Here is a 17,198-nt window from a genome sequence, read left to right as displayed (position 1 = left end):
CATTTATCTATCCCTATCTATCTGCCTCTCTCGTCTCTCTCTATTCTTTCAATCTCTCTCTTGCTCTAAGAGCTTTCTACTTCAGGTTGCATTAGACTGATAATCCTCCCTTTCTTTATCCCTTTCTGACTCAGTGCTCTCCTTAATTTGGAGGAAAGTCTTTGAATTAACCACAAGAATCCATTTCACCTTTTCAAGAATCTGATAAAGCACCCTGCTCACTGTAATCTCATTTTGACTCCACTCTCCATCCCCTTCTTCATCTGTTTCTTCTTTTATTTCAGTTCCAAAACAGAATGTACTGCAAGAAAACCCCCCTTTTTTTCTGTTCACATTTCCTTGCAATCACAAATCATCGAGCCTACAGTCCACTGGAAATTGGGTTTCCTTGGATTGGGGCCCACTCCATCTTTTATCCCATATTTAGTTCCTTTCATCCTTTCCTTCACACTTCTCCTCCTCTTTTTTTTTTTTTTTCTTCTTTGTTTTCAGACAAAATCCTTTGAAACGGCCTCCACAAAGTTGGGAGCAGACATGAGGATTGAGATGGTGCATATGATGTTGAAGACGCTAAATGCTACCAGACACAGGCGGTCAATCACGGCGCCTGCAAATTTCCACTGCTCTGCCATGCTTTCGTTCTCATCCTGCTCCCGGAAACGGTCTGCCATGTAACGCACCTCCTCCAGGATGGCCTGCAGCTGAGGGTCTCCCATCCCTACGGTGGAGCACCCTCCAAGACCTCCTGCTCCCCCTCCAAAGCCCCCACCACTGGAGACAGTGCTGGGACACCCTACAGTATCTATATTAGGAGTAGGAGGCGGAGGGGAGCTGCAGAACTGTGACGGCAGGTGCTGGAGGTGGGCTTCCCGCTACTCGTGGAGGCCCTGTGGAGATGTTATTTCTCTGGGACAGTGTCCGGGAGCACTGAAGGGTCATCCATGCTCTGAAAACCCATATAAAGAAGATTTCCATTGTTGTTAGCACTGGTCTGAGTCTGGAGGAGGTTGAGGGTGCCCCGCATGAAGCGGCCCTGTTTGGAGAGGAGCCAGTTTTGCGGGTGCAACGGGTGGAGGGTGGGGTCCGGAGGATTAGGGATGCTTCCACTCTGTGAGCCCGAGGAGCAGCGGCGGCAGGTGGGGGGCACAAGGTGGCCGCTCTGGGTCGTCACTCTCCCCGGGCGCTTCATCCGCAGGAACCATGCTACCCACTGCAGCAAAACGAGCCGCACCTAGAGAGAGAGAGGGAGAAAGAGAAGCTGTGATGTGTAGAGACGAGAGCAGAGGCCTCGGGGGAGCACAGAGCATAAAAGCACTCAAAGAAGTAAAAGAAAACATAAGAAAGCAGCCACGAAGCACTAAAAGCAGCTACACATCCTGACCTGCACCTAACACCGGTTAAGCTGGGCTAATAGCCAGTTATTTGTATCTTTCAAACCGCAGTTGCACTTGTAGAATTATAAAATCCTCACCAGGGACGCCTGATGGAAAGAAGCTTCTTTTTTTCTTTAACTGCATTCCCCACAGAGAGAATACTTAGAAAGGCAGACATGCATTCAAAGAGTGCAATTGGTGATCACATTACTGTTTCATGGCTCTAACTGGCTTGCTATATGTTTCAGTGTTTAAATAAAGAGCTTACTGAAATTTAAACCTTCCATTCTGTTTATTTTCTCCTCTATCCAACTACATGAAAATCACTGGGAAAAAGACTCCAAGTCCCCTGAAAGGGCGCACTGGCCCAGCAGCATCCAGATGGGTGTCTGGCATCTAATGAGCAGCTAATGTCCAGATGACTGCTCAATTACACTCCACAGAGTATGTTTACCAACCAGGTAACCTTCTCTGTTGCTGCTACTGTTAATGTGGGGTTTTTTTTTCTGTAATTATGAACTGTGCTGGTTCGATGCCCCTTATCTGAACCACATCAATTATCTTGTTAATTAGCCATTGGACTGTCTAAACGAGCCATTCATCAGCAAAGCGTCCTTGAATTGTGTCGATACATCGAGCATCTGTGCTGCAAAGCACATATATTGCACATATATTGATAACTGCAGGCCTCTCAATTTGTCTCTGCAGTCCAAACATAAATCGTCAAATAAATATATCTTAACATGCCATTTATACATTTCAGAGGTTGTTTAACATTACGTTACATTTGTTTTCATACCTTCTGTTAACATTTTTCATGTTTTAAAAATATTCATGTTGTGACAAAACATTTGTTAAAAAAAAAGTGATGAATTTTTTATCATTAAAAGAAGGCAAGAAAAATGAAAAAGAAGGAAAGAATCACATCGAATCCGCCCACATATCCAGAGCGCTTTGAAATGCACTCCTGTTGAAGTCTGTGGTGAGGCATTTGATGAACACACTCAGTAGACTGACACTGCCGGATGAGTCAGAGCCGAGGAAGTCGGAGAATAAAAAGAGAAAGAAAACTGGCAGAGGAGCACAGGTATAGAGCTAACAAATGGTTGAAATGTTATTGAAAATGGCAGAGCAGAAGAATGATACTAAAGCTTGAATAGAGATTAATAAAAAGATGAATCTGAATATATCCGTCTGAATTAGAAGATGAGCGGGAAAGCGTGTAACTGATAATGTTTGCGGTGTTGGGCTCACCCATTTGGGCATGTTTCCTCCAGTTGGATCGTGGTGATGATACTGCAGAACCACCACCGTGGCGATGACTGACATCCCAACGATGATCATTATACTGGCAAAGTACTGACCTGGGAGGAGAAGGAGAGTGTAAAATATTTCATTTTTAAGTCACACAATACTTTCCTACTGCCTCGCTGAACTTCACAGTGGTGTCTACAGCTTGTTATTTATTAGCACAGCCCAACAATCACTTTATTTAAGGAAAAGATCTGCAAAATATTTTTAAAAATATGCTTTCATGTTACTTACAGACACTCCTACATGCAATGTATTTGTACTTAACGTCTGTTTTCAAGGACCCTGAGGTCAACCAGATATTTCTTTGAAACATTATAATGAGAATCTCAAGAAAAACATGAATTTATGAGGCCAGTTCGTTCCAGTAACATTCAAGGTGAGCACAGAATCTGCTGGATGTCTTTATAGCACCACTTCTGCTGAGTTTATACTGTTTATACTGTTTAATCTCATTGTACATCCTGTATAATGACAATAAAGGCATTCTATTCTATTCTAATCAAAACAGATTAAATCCAGAATAGATACTACTAATTTAAAAAAATCAGCTGTAAGGAACACACTAATGATTATGAGGTTGCATTTTTTTTTCTTTTTAAATTTTTAATGACCAGGATTTTGTGTCTTCAGGCAAAGATGGCCTTGCATCTGTCTCAGCTGCTGCCTAAGCTCACTAAACACAATTTCAAGCAGTGTGCCCACAATCAATTTAGACTATTAAACTTTAAGGTGAGCAGGTGGTCACAATAAAGCCTGTGATTACAGGGGGGGTTTTTTGGAGGGCGGGGGGGGGGGGGGGGGGTTTTTTTTTTGTTTTTTTTTTGTTTTTTTTTTTTTTTTTTTGTTTTTCACTGTGCAAAAGTCTTGAGTCACCCCTTGTTTCTTTATATTTTGCTAGGGGAAATTTGAAATAGGTGCAGCAATTTATTGAAATGTGCAAACATGAATGGAAATACAAGCATATAAGGTAGTCTGTACAATTCTAATGAGCTTTAAAGTCGATATTTGGTTTGACCACCTTTATTCTTCAATAGCCTGAACTCTCTTAGGCAAGCTTTACTCTGCCAAGGAGGTTGATTTTTGGTGGCGTTTGCATGCGTCATTCTCTCTATAAACACAATAGCTTGAAATGTTTTGAATGAATTCTGATAAAAACTTGTAGGGGTATAGCATAGGGTCACGTTAATCCATTAACATAAAGTACATTTTTATTCTTATTAAAATTTGGTTTGTACCCACCGAGGTCTTCAGGGTCAACTTAATGTTTTATTGGTTGAAAATTGACAAAAGCCTTATAACTAACTGATTCCTACGAGTGAGGTGAGTATTATTATATAAAAAGTACAGGATAAAGATTTAAAATATTATGTCACATTTGATCTCTGACCTCTCCTTCAAGGTCAATATATTGATCTTAAGGTTAAATTGATAAAAACACCATATAGAGCCATTTAAAGCTCCATTTTACTTTGGTCCTCTTCTTCAAGGTTAAATAAGGTCAAACTTTCATAAAATGTCTTTAAAACCATGCTTAAAATTCTGCTGCCTTTGTTTGTACCGGCATCATTTAGGAAATGATACTGGTATATGGGGATTCTAAATATCACATTATAGTTTGCATCCAAATATCTTCTCATATTTAACCTCTGATCTCAAATTTCACATCTGCCTTTCTTTCAAGTTGACCCCAAAATGTGTTCTATCTTTAAAGTAATGTCAAGAGAAAGAGAACGAGCTGAGAGATTAGTGTTGACCTACCTGAAGGACATCACAAGCCCCCTGCTAGACCCTCTGCAGTTTGCTTACCTGTCAAACAGGTCAGTGAATAATGCTACTACATCCTGCAACACCTCCACTGCCCTGAAACGTGCGCTAGGATCCTGTTTGTGGACTTCAGTTCAGTGTTCAACACCATCATCCCTGAAGTGCTCCACTCCAAACTCACCCAGCTTACTGTTCCAGCCTCCGTCTCTCAGTTTATCACAAACTTTCTGACAGACAGGAAGCTGCTGGTGAGACTAGGTAGAATCATATCCAGCACCCAGAAAATCAGCACTGGCGCCCCCTGGGGATATGTCCTGTCTCCTCTGCTCTTGTCCCTCTACACACAAATGACTGCACCTCAAAAGACCTGTCGTTTAAAATTGTAAAGTTTGCAGATGACATGACGGTCATCGGACTCATCAAAGGCAGCGATGACTCTGCATACAGATGTGGGGTTGAACAGCTGGCCCTGTGGTGCAGTCAGAATAACCTTGAGTCAAATATTCTCAAAACCGTGGAGATTAATTCAGGAGGAGCCCCTCTCCATTGTCACCTTACTCAACAGCACTGTGTCCACAATTTTCCAGGATCTGAAGTAGACATAATAATCATCAATAATCATAATAATAATCATCAAAAAAGCCCAGCAGAGGATGCACTTCCTGCGCCAGCTCAGGAAGTTCAACCTGCCTCAGGAGCTATTGATCCATTTCTACAGTGCAACAATCCAGTCTGCTCTCTGCACATCCATCACTGTTTCGTTTGGATCAGCTACCAAACAGGATAAGAACAGACTAAAACAGACACTGAGGTCTGCGGAAAAAAAAAAATTGCTTCCGACTTGCCATTGATTCAGGATTTGCACAAATCCAGAATCAGGAAACGGGGGGACAGCATCACTGCAGACTCATCAAACCCTGAACACAACTTGTTCCAACTCCTCCCCTCTGGTAGGCGCTACAGAGCACTGTACGCCAAAACAAGCAGATATCTGTACAGTTTCTTTCCATGAGATGTCACTTAGAAAAATCATATAGAGTCTGTACTTAAGCATCCATCATACCTTCAGAACGCCTGGAGAACTATTGCTGAAGACCACTTTAAAAAATTACATGAAAGTCTGGTTCCTAGCAAAATATAAAGAATTAAGCCATGGAGAGGATATATATATATATATATATATATATATATATATATATATATATATATATATATATGTGTGTGTGTGTGTGTGTGTGTGTGTGTGTGTGTGTGTGTGTGTGTGTTTTGTTTTGTTTTGTTGTTTTGTTTTTTTTAATCCACCTGATTTGCAACTATTTGCAACTATTAGGACAGAGGATGAAAAAGACCTTTTGTAGATTGTAAAAGTCATCTATGAAAAACCCGTCTGTTGGTCAGATGATCTACCACAGTGGCTCAGATTGAAATATTTTCACTTTTTGATAAATTGCCCTTAAATTTTGGATGACATTTGTCAGTTAGGGTTAAGTGAGAACTATACTGTCTTTGAAGGCTTTTCATGTAGTTCCAGAGTTCTCAAATTGTAAGAACTGCAGCCCTTGTGAACATTTTGTGCAGCCTGCAATCAGCTACTGTTCATTTCACCCATCCACAGTTCATGTTGTCTTTAGCACAGCAGAAGGAGACATTACACTACAGAAAATACATCTTCAATTTCACTCTTCTGTTCCTGCCTTGAAGGCAGAGTAAACCTTTTTTACACAGACAAATACAGCTTGTGTCAAAAATATAACAGCCACCCAGCTATTGATTAAAAAAAACTAAACCTGAAAGCATTACCATCATACACCACAGCTTAACGGACACACAGACACATGTGCTGGCTCCCTAAATTCACACTCAGCCATCATGTTTGTTGGACACCGTATCTGTAACTTCAACAGTCTGGTACATTCTTAGAGAAGAAATACATCGGCCAGCTCAGCAGCACAACCTCCACCAAGTCAAGGTCTACAACCAGCAAGGCCTTCAATATTAACTTGTACCAGAATGATGGGAAAAGTATGGAGAAGGAGAGAAACAGCTCATGATCCAGAGCACACCACATTATCCTTCAAACATGGTGGTGGTGATGTTATGGCATGGGCATGTATGGTTGCCAGCAGAACCAAGAACCAGGTCACTAATATTTATTGATGATGTGACTGCTGATAGAAGCATCAGGATGAAGTTTAAAGGGCCATACTCTGTTCAGATTCAGCCAAACGTGGACAGCACCTCACAGTGCTGACCCAAAGCATACTGCAAAAGCAATCCAAGAGTTTCTCAAGCCAAATAAATGGGATATTCTTCAAATGGTCCCATCAGTCACCTGATCTCAACCCAAGAGACTGTGCTTTTAATACAAGACTCATAAATGAGCAGCCTGGCAGAGCATCTCGAGGAAGGAAAACACAGCATCTGGTGATGTTCATGGGTTGTGGGGTTCAGGATTTTCATTCAAGTTTTAAAAACAATCCTGATATTTAAAATGGTCTTAGTTTGTCCAATTACTTTTGAGCCTCTGAAAATGGGGGACTGCGTATAAAAATGACCACAATTCCTAAACAGTCCATTTAAATTGGTTGTAAAATCCCCTCTGACTTAAAGCTGAGAGTCTGCACTTCAATCACATCCTGATTGTTTGATTTAAAATCCGCTGTCTGGGTGTGCAGAGGCAAAAATTGTGGCTTTGTCCAACACGTTATCGACCTAACTATTAAATCAGCATGTTCAGCATCCGGAGGCTAATGATGAAAACAAAAAAATAAGCACGAAGTATTGATTGCTCCCAGTCAGATAGAAACTGAAGGCAGTACCTCCAGTGAGTAAAACTGATTTCAGCAGTATATATATATATATATATTTTTGGCAGCAGGAGTAAAGTTAGAGAACTGAATTATGGAAACATACATCTTTCACATACCTATAAGAGGGACAGAGTCAGATGTGGCTGGCATGATCTCTGCGACCAGCAGCATGAAAACAGTGAGCGACAGCAGGATGGTGATACCTGCAGATAGAAAGAGAGATAATACATTTTGCTACGCGATCGATACAGTGGTTTGGTCTCCTCCCCTCGGTCCGTGTCTTATTGTGAGAAGCTACATTAGTGTGCTCGGTATTTTGATAAATAGTCACACTCAGGAGATCGGGTTCGATTTATGTAAATGACCGGCTAATGCTCATACCATGAATCACTTTTTGGCATTCTGCACCTCTGAAGCAAAAAGCATATAACCATTTTTAAAGGTGTTCAAACACCGCCTGTGTGCGTGCGAACACACTCCTCATACCCTCCCGCAACTCCATCTTCATTTATTAGCCGCCACACAATCTGTCTCACTTCCCCAGCAGACAGAATTTAGGGAGTGCTTTGCTGGCATAACTGTCCCCATTCAGAGGCATTCAATTAAACTCCCAGGCCGAGAGATAAAATATGAATGCTCTTTAAGGATATTAGGTGAATTAAAAATGCATCTTTTATGTCACTTTTCTTTCTCACAAATTACATTTATTCTTTTTAAAAACATGCCCCTCCAACCCCAACAGCCCGGCCACTCGGTACATGTGTCTCCTCTATCAAGTGAAGTGACAGTATTTTCCTGGAAGGCACTGTGTAAGCTCCCCCACCCTCAACCCCAATCAATTCACTAGCTTTAATTACATCAATAGGTTAATTGGCCGTGTGTGTAGGGCTTGGCTTTTTTTTTCTTCTTCTTCTGAGAAACGCTGCGTAATGCATCCTGCATTGAGGCTGAGAATATGCTTTGACAAGGCTGTTGGCTCCCACACTGACACGAGTCAAAGAGCATTTAGAGAGGGGGATTTATCCAAATTTCAAGATGAATTTAATGCGATGTCAGGCCACAGTTAAGGATTATTATTACTTGATCTTCTATTTTCTTAACCTCTAAGTCTAATAATGGTTAGAAAAATATGCAAAACGTCCATCATTTCACAGAATTCAAATGTGATACATTAAGAAAAAATAAACAGTCAATTTAAAATCATTAAAATATGTTAAAATCAATTTCTCATATTTGAAAAACTGAAAATTGAGACTTTTTGGTATTTCCACCTTCAACCACTTCCCTCTTCCATTAGTCACCTAACAGCTTCAGCTCTATAATGTCAGATAACGTGAAGTCTGGAGTATTTAATGTTCTGAGGAGCTGAACATTAGTCATTTCTAAACAGGTTGAAGCAGATATTAAAATGTATTTGCAGCTGCTGCGCGATCACAGCGATGCTCCCTCTCTCCCTCTCTCTCTTCCAGCCATTATTGTGCAATTTGGATGTCTCCCCTCTCTCCTCATCAGTCCTCCCTCTCTCTTTTGTGCTGTCCTCTCTCATCCTTTTGAATTCTTCTCCTGTCGGTGTTATCTTTTTGCTTCCCTCCCACACCCATCGGTCTCTGTTCCTCCTCCTTGCATTTCTCATCTTTCTATTTTATCCTGTAATCCTCTCCTCTCTCGCTCCCCACCCTCTCCCTTTGTCTGTTTCATGCCTCCCCATAGTCTCTGGTGCCACTCCTTCATTTTTGAATTTATTCTGGGATGGCTTGCTTGTTGTGAGCTCAGTTTTTGGCAGACTATAAACCACCGTATTCGAACCAGGGAGCACGTTAGAGATTTTTACATATTTTACACAACTTTTTACAAAATGTTACCAGACAAAATACATCCGGCAACATTCATCCCACGGTTTCTCATAAATGTGTCTATCTTCACCCAGTTCCCAAAAAACACTGACAAGGTGTAAAATTTGCAAATAATTTCAATCATATAAGAGATGTTTGCTTGTTTTGTGCAAGAATATAAACTGATTTTAAATTTGATGCCAGCAACATACTTGGAAAAAGTTGGGAAGAGAACAACAAAAAAAAACTGGGAAAAGTTGTGCAGTGCTGTAAAAGCATCTGTTGGAGTATCTCACGGCCACACATGCTGCTTTTGAGGCGGTGTGTTTTTCAGGAAAATGCCTCACTTCTTTCATGTATTACAGCACCTTGGCTCTATAATAAACAAGTCTCTGCGCTTAAAGTTTTTTTCCTTTAGGTTTTAGTTTTTACACCGTGTGCATCTTGGATTTGAAACTGTTTCTGTTTTTACTGGTGTCTCTTTCTTTCTTAGCCACCCACAGATTAGTGACTAAAGGCAAGAAACTCAAAAAAAAAAAATTGCAAATATGCTTAAATGAGCTTGCATTGATTCTCAGACTGGTGCGTGTGGTCATGTCTCTGAAGACTGAAACTGAGAACTCCTTTAAAACTATCAAGCCCTCCTCCAACTTTTATTCTCGACTTGCTCCACCGCAGGCGACTCCTGTCCCCCCATTTGCTTTGTCGCAGCAGCTTTTGATCCACTCACCCAGGGAGATCTTTCCCCGGAGTCAGCTGGCAGCACAAAATGAGCAAGGTCATGGAAGAGAGCAGCACACATGGGATGAGCAGGTTCAGGGCGTAGTAGAGTGTCCGCCGCCTTATTGTAACAACAAACGTCACATCAGGGTAGGGCTCCTTACAGCAGTCATAGAAGATCTCGCTCCGCTTGCCGGGAACACCTGGAAGACAGAGAGAAACTGATTCGGTTCCTCATGACTGAATGAAATGAATGAATGCAATGAAAACATTTCTCCCCACTCACCTATCAGGTCCCACTCCCCATTGGGCATGTAGCCGGAAATGTCAGCTTCGATCATCTGGAGGTCCAGCAGCCAACCGTCATACGTCCAAGAGCCAAATTTCAGCTCACATTTCTGAATGTCAAAAGGAAACCAGCGAACATCCACGTTGCATGTGCTCATAAAGATTCCTGAGAAAAAGACAAAGCACAGAGGCTCCTCAATCAATTACATAAATGACAAAAAACAGCCTGCAGTTTCCTGCACAGAGGTGACACGGGAAAGATGTACAGCAAGAATCATGTGTTTTTGTGCGGTCTGTCCTGAATATCAAGTTCCTTGTTAGAGAAATCATTCATTCACTTCAAGACCGCTTTTATTTTTTTCTTTCTTTCTACAGAAATTGTGTGAAAAATGTTACATCACAACCAGGAGTGCACACTGCAACAGGATTTTTATGAACACTCTGCAGGTCTACAGAGAGTTTTTAAATTTAGTTTGGAGGCTGAGGAAGTGAAAGCGAGGACTAGATTAGAAACGAGCTCCCGTCAAAGAGATGGCTATAAAAACAAAACTTGGCAGCTATATATATTGTCACTCACAGGTTTCAGATATTTCCTTCTGTGAACAAATGCTGCTTCTGCTCTGTGCTTGCACACACACACAGCTGTTCGCTAAGCCTCAGCTAGAGAAGAAAACATCAACGGTGACACTGAAAAATGAGATTGTGCACAGTGCCATAATCAGATTCCCACTTCTATTATGCAAAAAAAAGGGGGGGGGAAATGCACTCGCTCACATATGTGTGGACATAAGTGGCCAAGAAATCATAAAGGCACACTTCCACCTCCCAAACGAAGAATCGCAATGGTCGCTGGCGAGCTGCAGCCCTTAAAGTAATTACTGAAATAAAACGGTCAGACACACACACGCAGAACCAAAATGCCAATGAAGCCTTGCAGCTCTCAAAGACGCTCATTATGAGCCTGCCCACATGCAAATCAGCCTGTGGAGGTAAATGAAAACAGGGAAGAAGGCTAACAGGTTGAATGCAGAGGCCCATCACATAAATGTCACCAAATGGAGTAGAAGGTATATATTCCCCCTCTGTATAAATCTTGCTTACTAAAATCCAGATCCTAACCTCAAGTTCTGGCGTCATGAGAAGGTCTTTATAATTTCTCCAGTTATGAGCTCTCAAGGCCCTGATCTCTAAACTTATACTGATGAGGTTAAAGCAGTTCTGCCTGTCTGTGCCCGCTTCTCCATGCATATTTGTAGCCTGCCTCTCAGATATATCCAGTAACCTTGAGACAACACTGTCAAACAAGGCGCCAGAATCTTCTCTGCAGGAACAATCTGTCTCGCAGCACATGCGGCTCCCAAAATAAAACTCTATCATTCTGAGCATTTCAAGGCCTAGAGACAAGATTACCTTGTTGTAAATGTCATCCAGTCCAGATATGAGCTAAAGCCTGTTACACCACACTTCCTGTTACGCCATTAACACAAACATAGCACCTTTACCTCTGCTGCAAGAGGAGTTATTCTGACGGCCTGCAGCAGACATCTGGGATTTCTCCACATCTGAATTATTTACTGTGTGTCAAGCTCCCGCTCCACGCCTGCCACCCACAAACTTGTTGCCTCTTATTTACTGACAGTACCAGCTGAAAAACAGGAATTGTAGCCAGGAACGTATCAGAAAGCTGATTCGCTTCTCATTCTTTACTTTTCATCAGATTCTACTTTTTAATTTACTAATAAAAAAAAATAAGAAACCACATCAAACCTCACTTTCACCTACTGTTCCAAATCCATATCTTCATATTCCCCCACTACCTGACTCTAATTACAGCATTAAGCAGCTGTATTTACATTCAGCAGCAGCTCATGAGAATTCATTGGGTGGTTTTTGGAGCTTGCAGCCTTCGACTTTTTTATTCAAAAAGGCTTTTCAGTCCCTCCCAATCGCTCCTCTCACCTCAAGAGAAGTGCTCCAGTCGAAGACTCTGATAATCTGGTGTATAATGAAAAGACTGAGAGAATGTAAAGCAGAGGCCCGTAGAAAGACGAGAAGGGAGTCGGTACTTCTGTGGGCTTGCCAGGGGTCTTGCGTTTGGGTTAAGGCAGGAAGCGGAGGAAGCGAAGTCTCCTATTTATAGGTGTTACTCAGAGCGCTGGGAATCTGTACCCGGCGACTAACTAGGGATGCTGTTATACAGTGATAAAATATTAATGTCAAGTGTATAAACATGACTAGATTGCAGAATGTGATGCTGCCACTGCACCTCGGGGGAAATGTGGAAGCGATGTGGAAATGTGGAGATGAGCGACAGGGAGAGCAGGAAGGATGATAAAATATAAGAAATATAAGAAAAGGCTCACCTGGGGGCATATACTTAGCATAGCCGCTGGAGTTCACCAGAACATTGGTCTTAAAGGTGGAGTCAAAGTCATCATCTGCACTGAGGAAGGACAGGGGAGGAAGTGACACTACTTGTTGATGTGTGCGTGCGAGGCGTGTGTTTAGGAGTTTACGCAGAGTTTACCTGTTGTAGAGGAGGACATCTGGGGTCCAAATCTGCTCCGTGGTAAAGCGAAGATTTTTCACCCCAGGATGTTCGCTCTGGTTCCACTGGAGATAGTGGTCGTACCAAGTCTTCAACACACAAACACAGATACAGCATGTCTACCAGCAACCTGCAGGCAAACTATTGTATCTCCAAAGCCCTCCATTGTAAGCCCCCCTTTCATGATATGTTTTGCTTTAATAACTTTTTTTTTTACTTAGTGCCTTTTTTGCCTGTCCTCCTTAAACTCACCTCTATTCAAGTTCCTTTGCATTATAGTCCTTTTTTTGTTGTTCATTTTATATCTAAGTTTTGTATTGAGTTCATCATTTGTTTCTTTTCTTCCCCTTTCTTTCTTCAAGTGATTACAATAAGACACGGGCTTCAGGGCGACTTTTATTTGCATGTTACACCCTGAGAAAACTAGTCTTAACTACTGGAATACATGATAGTAAAAAATAATAATAATTATCACCCAAAACATTCAGAGTCTCTCAGGGGTCCTTACCATCTGTAGCCACATATTAGTGGTTAACACCTGGTTCTTCTCATCCTGCAAAACATTTAAACCACTTAAACCATCATTTGCCATGTAAACCACAAGACTGCATTGCTTTGGATCCACATTAAAAATGACAGAAATCCACAAATAGATGACCAAATATTTAAATGAAATCAGGTGCATTATTAATGTAATGGTTTCAGGCATAAACAAACGGGATGCTGTATGCTTGTTTTTCTGGCTAATTTCCATTTTAATTGCAAACAAGCTTAAGCTCAGTGTTCTCCAAGATAAACTAAATCTTAACCGAAAGCTCAGAATATATCATTTTAAAATGCTTTGTCTCAGTTTGAGATGAGATGAGACTGAGAACTTTAGACACCCACCACATCCATGATCTGTATCAAACTGAGGGTGAAGGAGACGTTAAGAGGTTGGGAGTCGTTGGCCACCGGTCGCTCCATTGTGTTGTAGTCCTTCAGGAGGTTTTTCAGCAGGGTCCTCTGGTGAGGACCCTGTAATGACACTAAAAAGGCAGAAGAAAGGGCATCAGTTTAAATCTGGCATAATGGGAAAGTAATTGAGATTTCATGTTAAAGTTTAGTTCACCTTTAACCAGGTTATAAAGTGCCTTTCCTGTATTCAAGGAAAAAATCCCATTTAAAAAAAAAAGCACACTGGGGAATCAAAAGTCAAAAAAATAAAAAAATAAAAAAATGTGTCGCCGATCAAATGAGAAGATTTAATCTTGAGGATTTAAGCTTCCTTATCTATAAATACATCCAGAAGAACATGACTGAAATGAAAAGCGGACAGAGGAAAAGTGCGAGGAGAAGTGGATTGAATGACGAAATTAGCAGAAATAAAATTGATTTTTTATCTCGACTTTTACGGATAAGCTTTGCAAATGTAACATGGAGGAAAAGGTCCAGCTCCTCAGTCAGAGTGAAATATTTAAGATTAATTTTGAAAACATGGAAGGAAATCAGAAACAGGAGAAAGCTTCAGAGCAAGCGTGGTGAACATTAAGTAAACAGAAACTAATTAGAAATGTAGGAGAACCTTATCAGGGCATAACTGGCACTAATTAATGTGTAATTAGGTTTGTTTGAAAAGCTCAGAGGTAATGCACATTAAAATGCTGAATTAAGATGTCGATTGGCATAGAAGAAGTGAGAGAAATATCACCCCTGACCACAAATGTGCAGTTTCATTTAAAGGCAGAGGGTGAGAATGTAGCTTTTTTTTTTTGTTTGTTTCCTGTCAGTATGCCCATCATAAAACAGCCGAGCTTTATCCAAGCACATTTAGAAAGCACATGCAAACACCACCCAAGAGGTTTGAATCAACCTTCAAGCTATGAGGTGACAGCGCTAACCACTGCACAGCTGTGCAAGCCCTAACATACAGGAAATAAGTATTTTAGGGTTTTCAGTGTTGGAATTAAAAACCGCAGTCTTGTTGCGCACAGGAGCACACTAAAAAGAACAACATAGTTAAAATCTGGCCACTTCAACTGCTTATTAAAGCAACTATCTAATCAGCCAATCACATGGCAGCATTTAGGCACGCAGACATGATCAAGATCACCTGCTGAAGTTCAAACCGAGCATCACAATGGGGAAGAAAAGTGATCTAAGTGACTTTGAGTGTGCCGTGGTTGTTGATGCCAGATGGGCTGGTCTGAGGATTTCAGAGACTGCTGATATATGGGAATTTTCCCGCACAACCATCTCCAGGATTTATAGAGAATGGTCTGAAAAAGAGAAACTATCCAGTGAGCGGTAGTTCTCTGGACCTTGTTGATGTCAGACGGTGTTTCAAGTTGACAGGAAGGCAACAGTAACTCATTGTAACCAAGGTATGCAGAAGAGCATGTCTGAACATACAACGCATTGAACTTAGAAGCAGATGGGTGATAGCAGCAGAAGACCACTGTACTCAAACGGCCTCCACAGCCACCAGGTCTCAACCCAACAGAGCACCTTTGGGATGTGGTGGAACAGGAGAGTCACATCATGGATGTGCAGCCAACAAATCTCCAGCTACTGAATGATGCTATCAAGTCAATGTGGACCAAAATCTCTGAGGAATGTTTCCAGCAACCTTGTTGATTCTGTATCATGAAGAATTAAGGTAGTTCTGAGAGCTAAAGGGGATCTACTACTAGTACTAGTACAGTTTAAGTGTCTGGTGAGTGTAGATTAAAAGACAAAAAAAGGTTTGGGAACTGTGGCAAAATATGTGGAAGATTGGGATCTTTGCAGAGAGTCAGTCAGTACATTTCAGAATGATGAAGTTGAGTAAATTGGTACATTTACAGTATTTGCTGGGATGTGGTATCCTGTATGTGAAAATGGGAGGAATCACTCAGCTGATACCTAAATAAACTGCTACAATGCAGTCTGTACCCTGAACAGTATGGAAACATTATTTTTATATATTAAGCAGTTATATAAGTTTGCTGCCGGGAATATGACAGGATTAAACCCCAGAGGTGTAGAGTACAAATTTACATGCATTTGTGGTGGTGCTTTCTTTCAAAGCTTGCCAAGTAATGAAAATTCCCTGAATGTTTTTGCATTTATGAGTCAGAGTGTCAAAATACTGTCAGAAACTTTTCCTTCCTCTGTGTTTTGTCTTTTATTTTTCACACCTTTTGATCTTGGAGGAAAAAAAAAAAAGAAAACAAGAAAACAAAGTGAGCACTGTTTCACTGCTGGGCCTTCTGCCTGTAGGTAAAGTTCACCCACTCTCCTCTCAGGTCTCTCATCACTTGTCAGCCTTTACATTCAGCTGCGACTTGTGCTGCTCGGAGTGCCGTCAGCTCGGCTGCAGCAACATGTCCACAACGCAGAGAGGCAAGCTAGAGATGGAAGAGCCGATCTATACATCAAATTTGTTTGATCCCTGACAGATCGTCCATGTGAGAGCCCCTCGTGTGCACACAGATTTGTAGAGAAAGAGGCAAACAAAACTTCTCTGATTTTTCTGTCTGACATCTGCCTTGCTGTGCTGACTAGATGCCAATCTGACCAATAAAGCATCTCATGCAGAGGCATCCGACCCCTATCTCAACTAAACCAGCATCCAGAAAATATGAGCACAGTTAAGACGTAAACAAACAAGCAAACAGGTTGAGCAAGAGTCCCACTTTTTTTTTCTCCCTGAGTCTTTTCCCTACTTCCTATTATTCTTATTCTAGGCTATACTTCAGAAATCAATGGCAGCAATGTGGATTCCAGCTCTCGAATTCCTATAAAATGCTGCTGCAATCCGATTCCCTGAAAACAGAATGAAAGACAGAGAGAGATGCGGGCAGGCTTACCGTGGATCAAAGCAGAGAATCCAGAAAGGAGCAGAGCCACCGAGTGCCACATCCTGGTGGATTGGAATGGGGGAAAAAAAAAAAGATGAGGCAGAAGAAGCTTCAGATGTTGGAAAGAGGAGGTGGAGGAGGGATGGAGGGGGGGGGGGGGGGGGGGGATACAGAGAGGAAAGGAAGGGAGGAAAGGAGCACAGACTCAGGAAGCTGCTGGAAATCCTCCGCTCTGCATCCAGTCAGCATCAGAGGCAAGGAGTGCGAGCGCGTGCTGGAAGAAGGGGAGCCGAGAGAGGGAGCGTAAGAGGAGGAGGAGGAGGAGATGGTGGCTGTGCTCTCTCTCTCTCTCTCTCTTTCTCCCCCCTCTCCCTCTGTGTGTCTCTCTGGGAGGTGGGACTAAAATGGAGAGAAGAGAGAAAATGTCAGTGATGGGGTGAAAGGTTTGACAGTAAAACAGTGAAGTGGGGGACGGATGAGAGAAAGGAGAGATTTTAATTGCTTTATCATTGTGGGCTGACCTTTTTAAAGACAACAGAAACTGGTGAAGCACACGCTTTTAAGTGTTCTTAGCACTAACTAAGAGTCCAAGTGGAAAAAGGGGAGCTGCTTAGTTAGGCTCATTGCATGCAGTACCCCCCCCCCCAAATTATGTGTACTTTATAGCTGCTTAACATGTGTACACCTGTCAAAAAATATGTAGCAGTTGACTGCATGTATGATAAAAC

At 41.7% G+C, this 17,198-nt stretch overlaps 1 protein-coding gene across 1 annotated transcript; it reads right to left on the bottom strand.

The window, feature by feature from the left end:
• Nucleotides 1-488: 488 nt before the first annotated feature.
• chrna11 (cholinergic receptor, nicotinic, alpha 11) lies at nucleotides 489-16,531 on the bottom strand. The gene is given in 15 exon segments (XM_030741331.1): nucleotides 489-854; nucleotides 856-909; nucleotides 911-1,132; nucleotides 1,134-1,183; nucleotides 1,186-1,231; nucleotides 2,628-2,737; nucleotides 7,378-7,474; nucleotides 9,833-9,864; nucleotides 9,867-10,016; nucleotides 10,100-10,267; nucleotides 12,465-12,544; nucleotides 12,629-12,738; nucleotides 13,158-13,202; nucleotides 13,538-13,677; nucleotides 16,480-16,531. Coding segments are annotated over 15 exon segments (1,722 nt in total).
• Nucleotides 16,532-17,198: the final 667 nt, after the last annotated feature.

This window comes from Archocentrus centrarchus, chromosome 11, assembly GCF_007364275.1.
Source record: "Archocentrus centrarchus isolate MPI-CPG fArcCen1 chromosome 11, fArcCen1, whole genome shotgun sequence".
Classification (NCBI taxonomy): Eukaryota; Metazoa; Chordata; class Actinopteri; order Cichliformes; family Cichlidae; genus Archocentrus; species Archocentrus centrarchus.
Note: the sequence above shows the minus strand (reverse complement) of the source record. Positions and strands in the feature narration are given on the sequence as shown.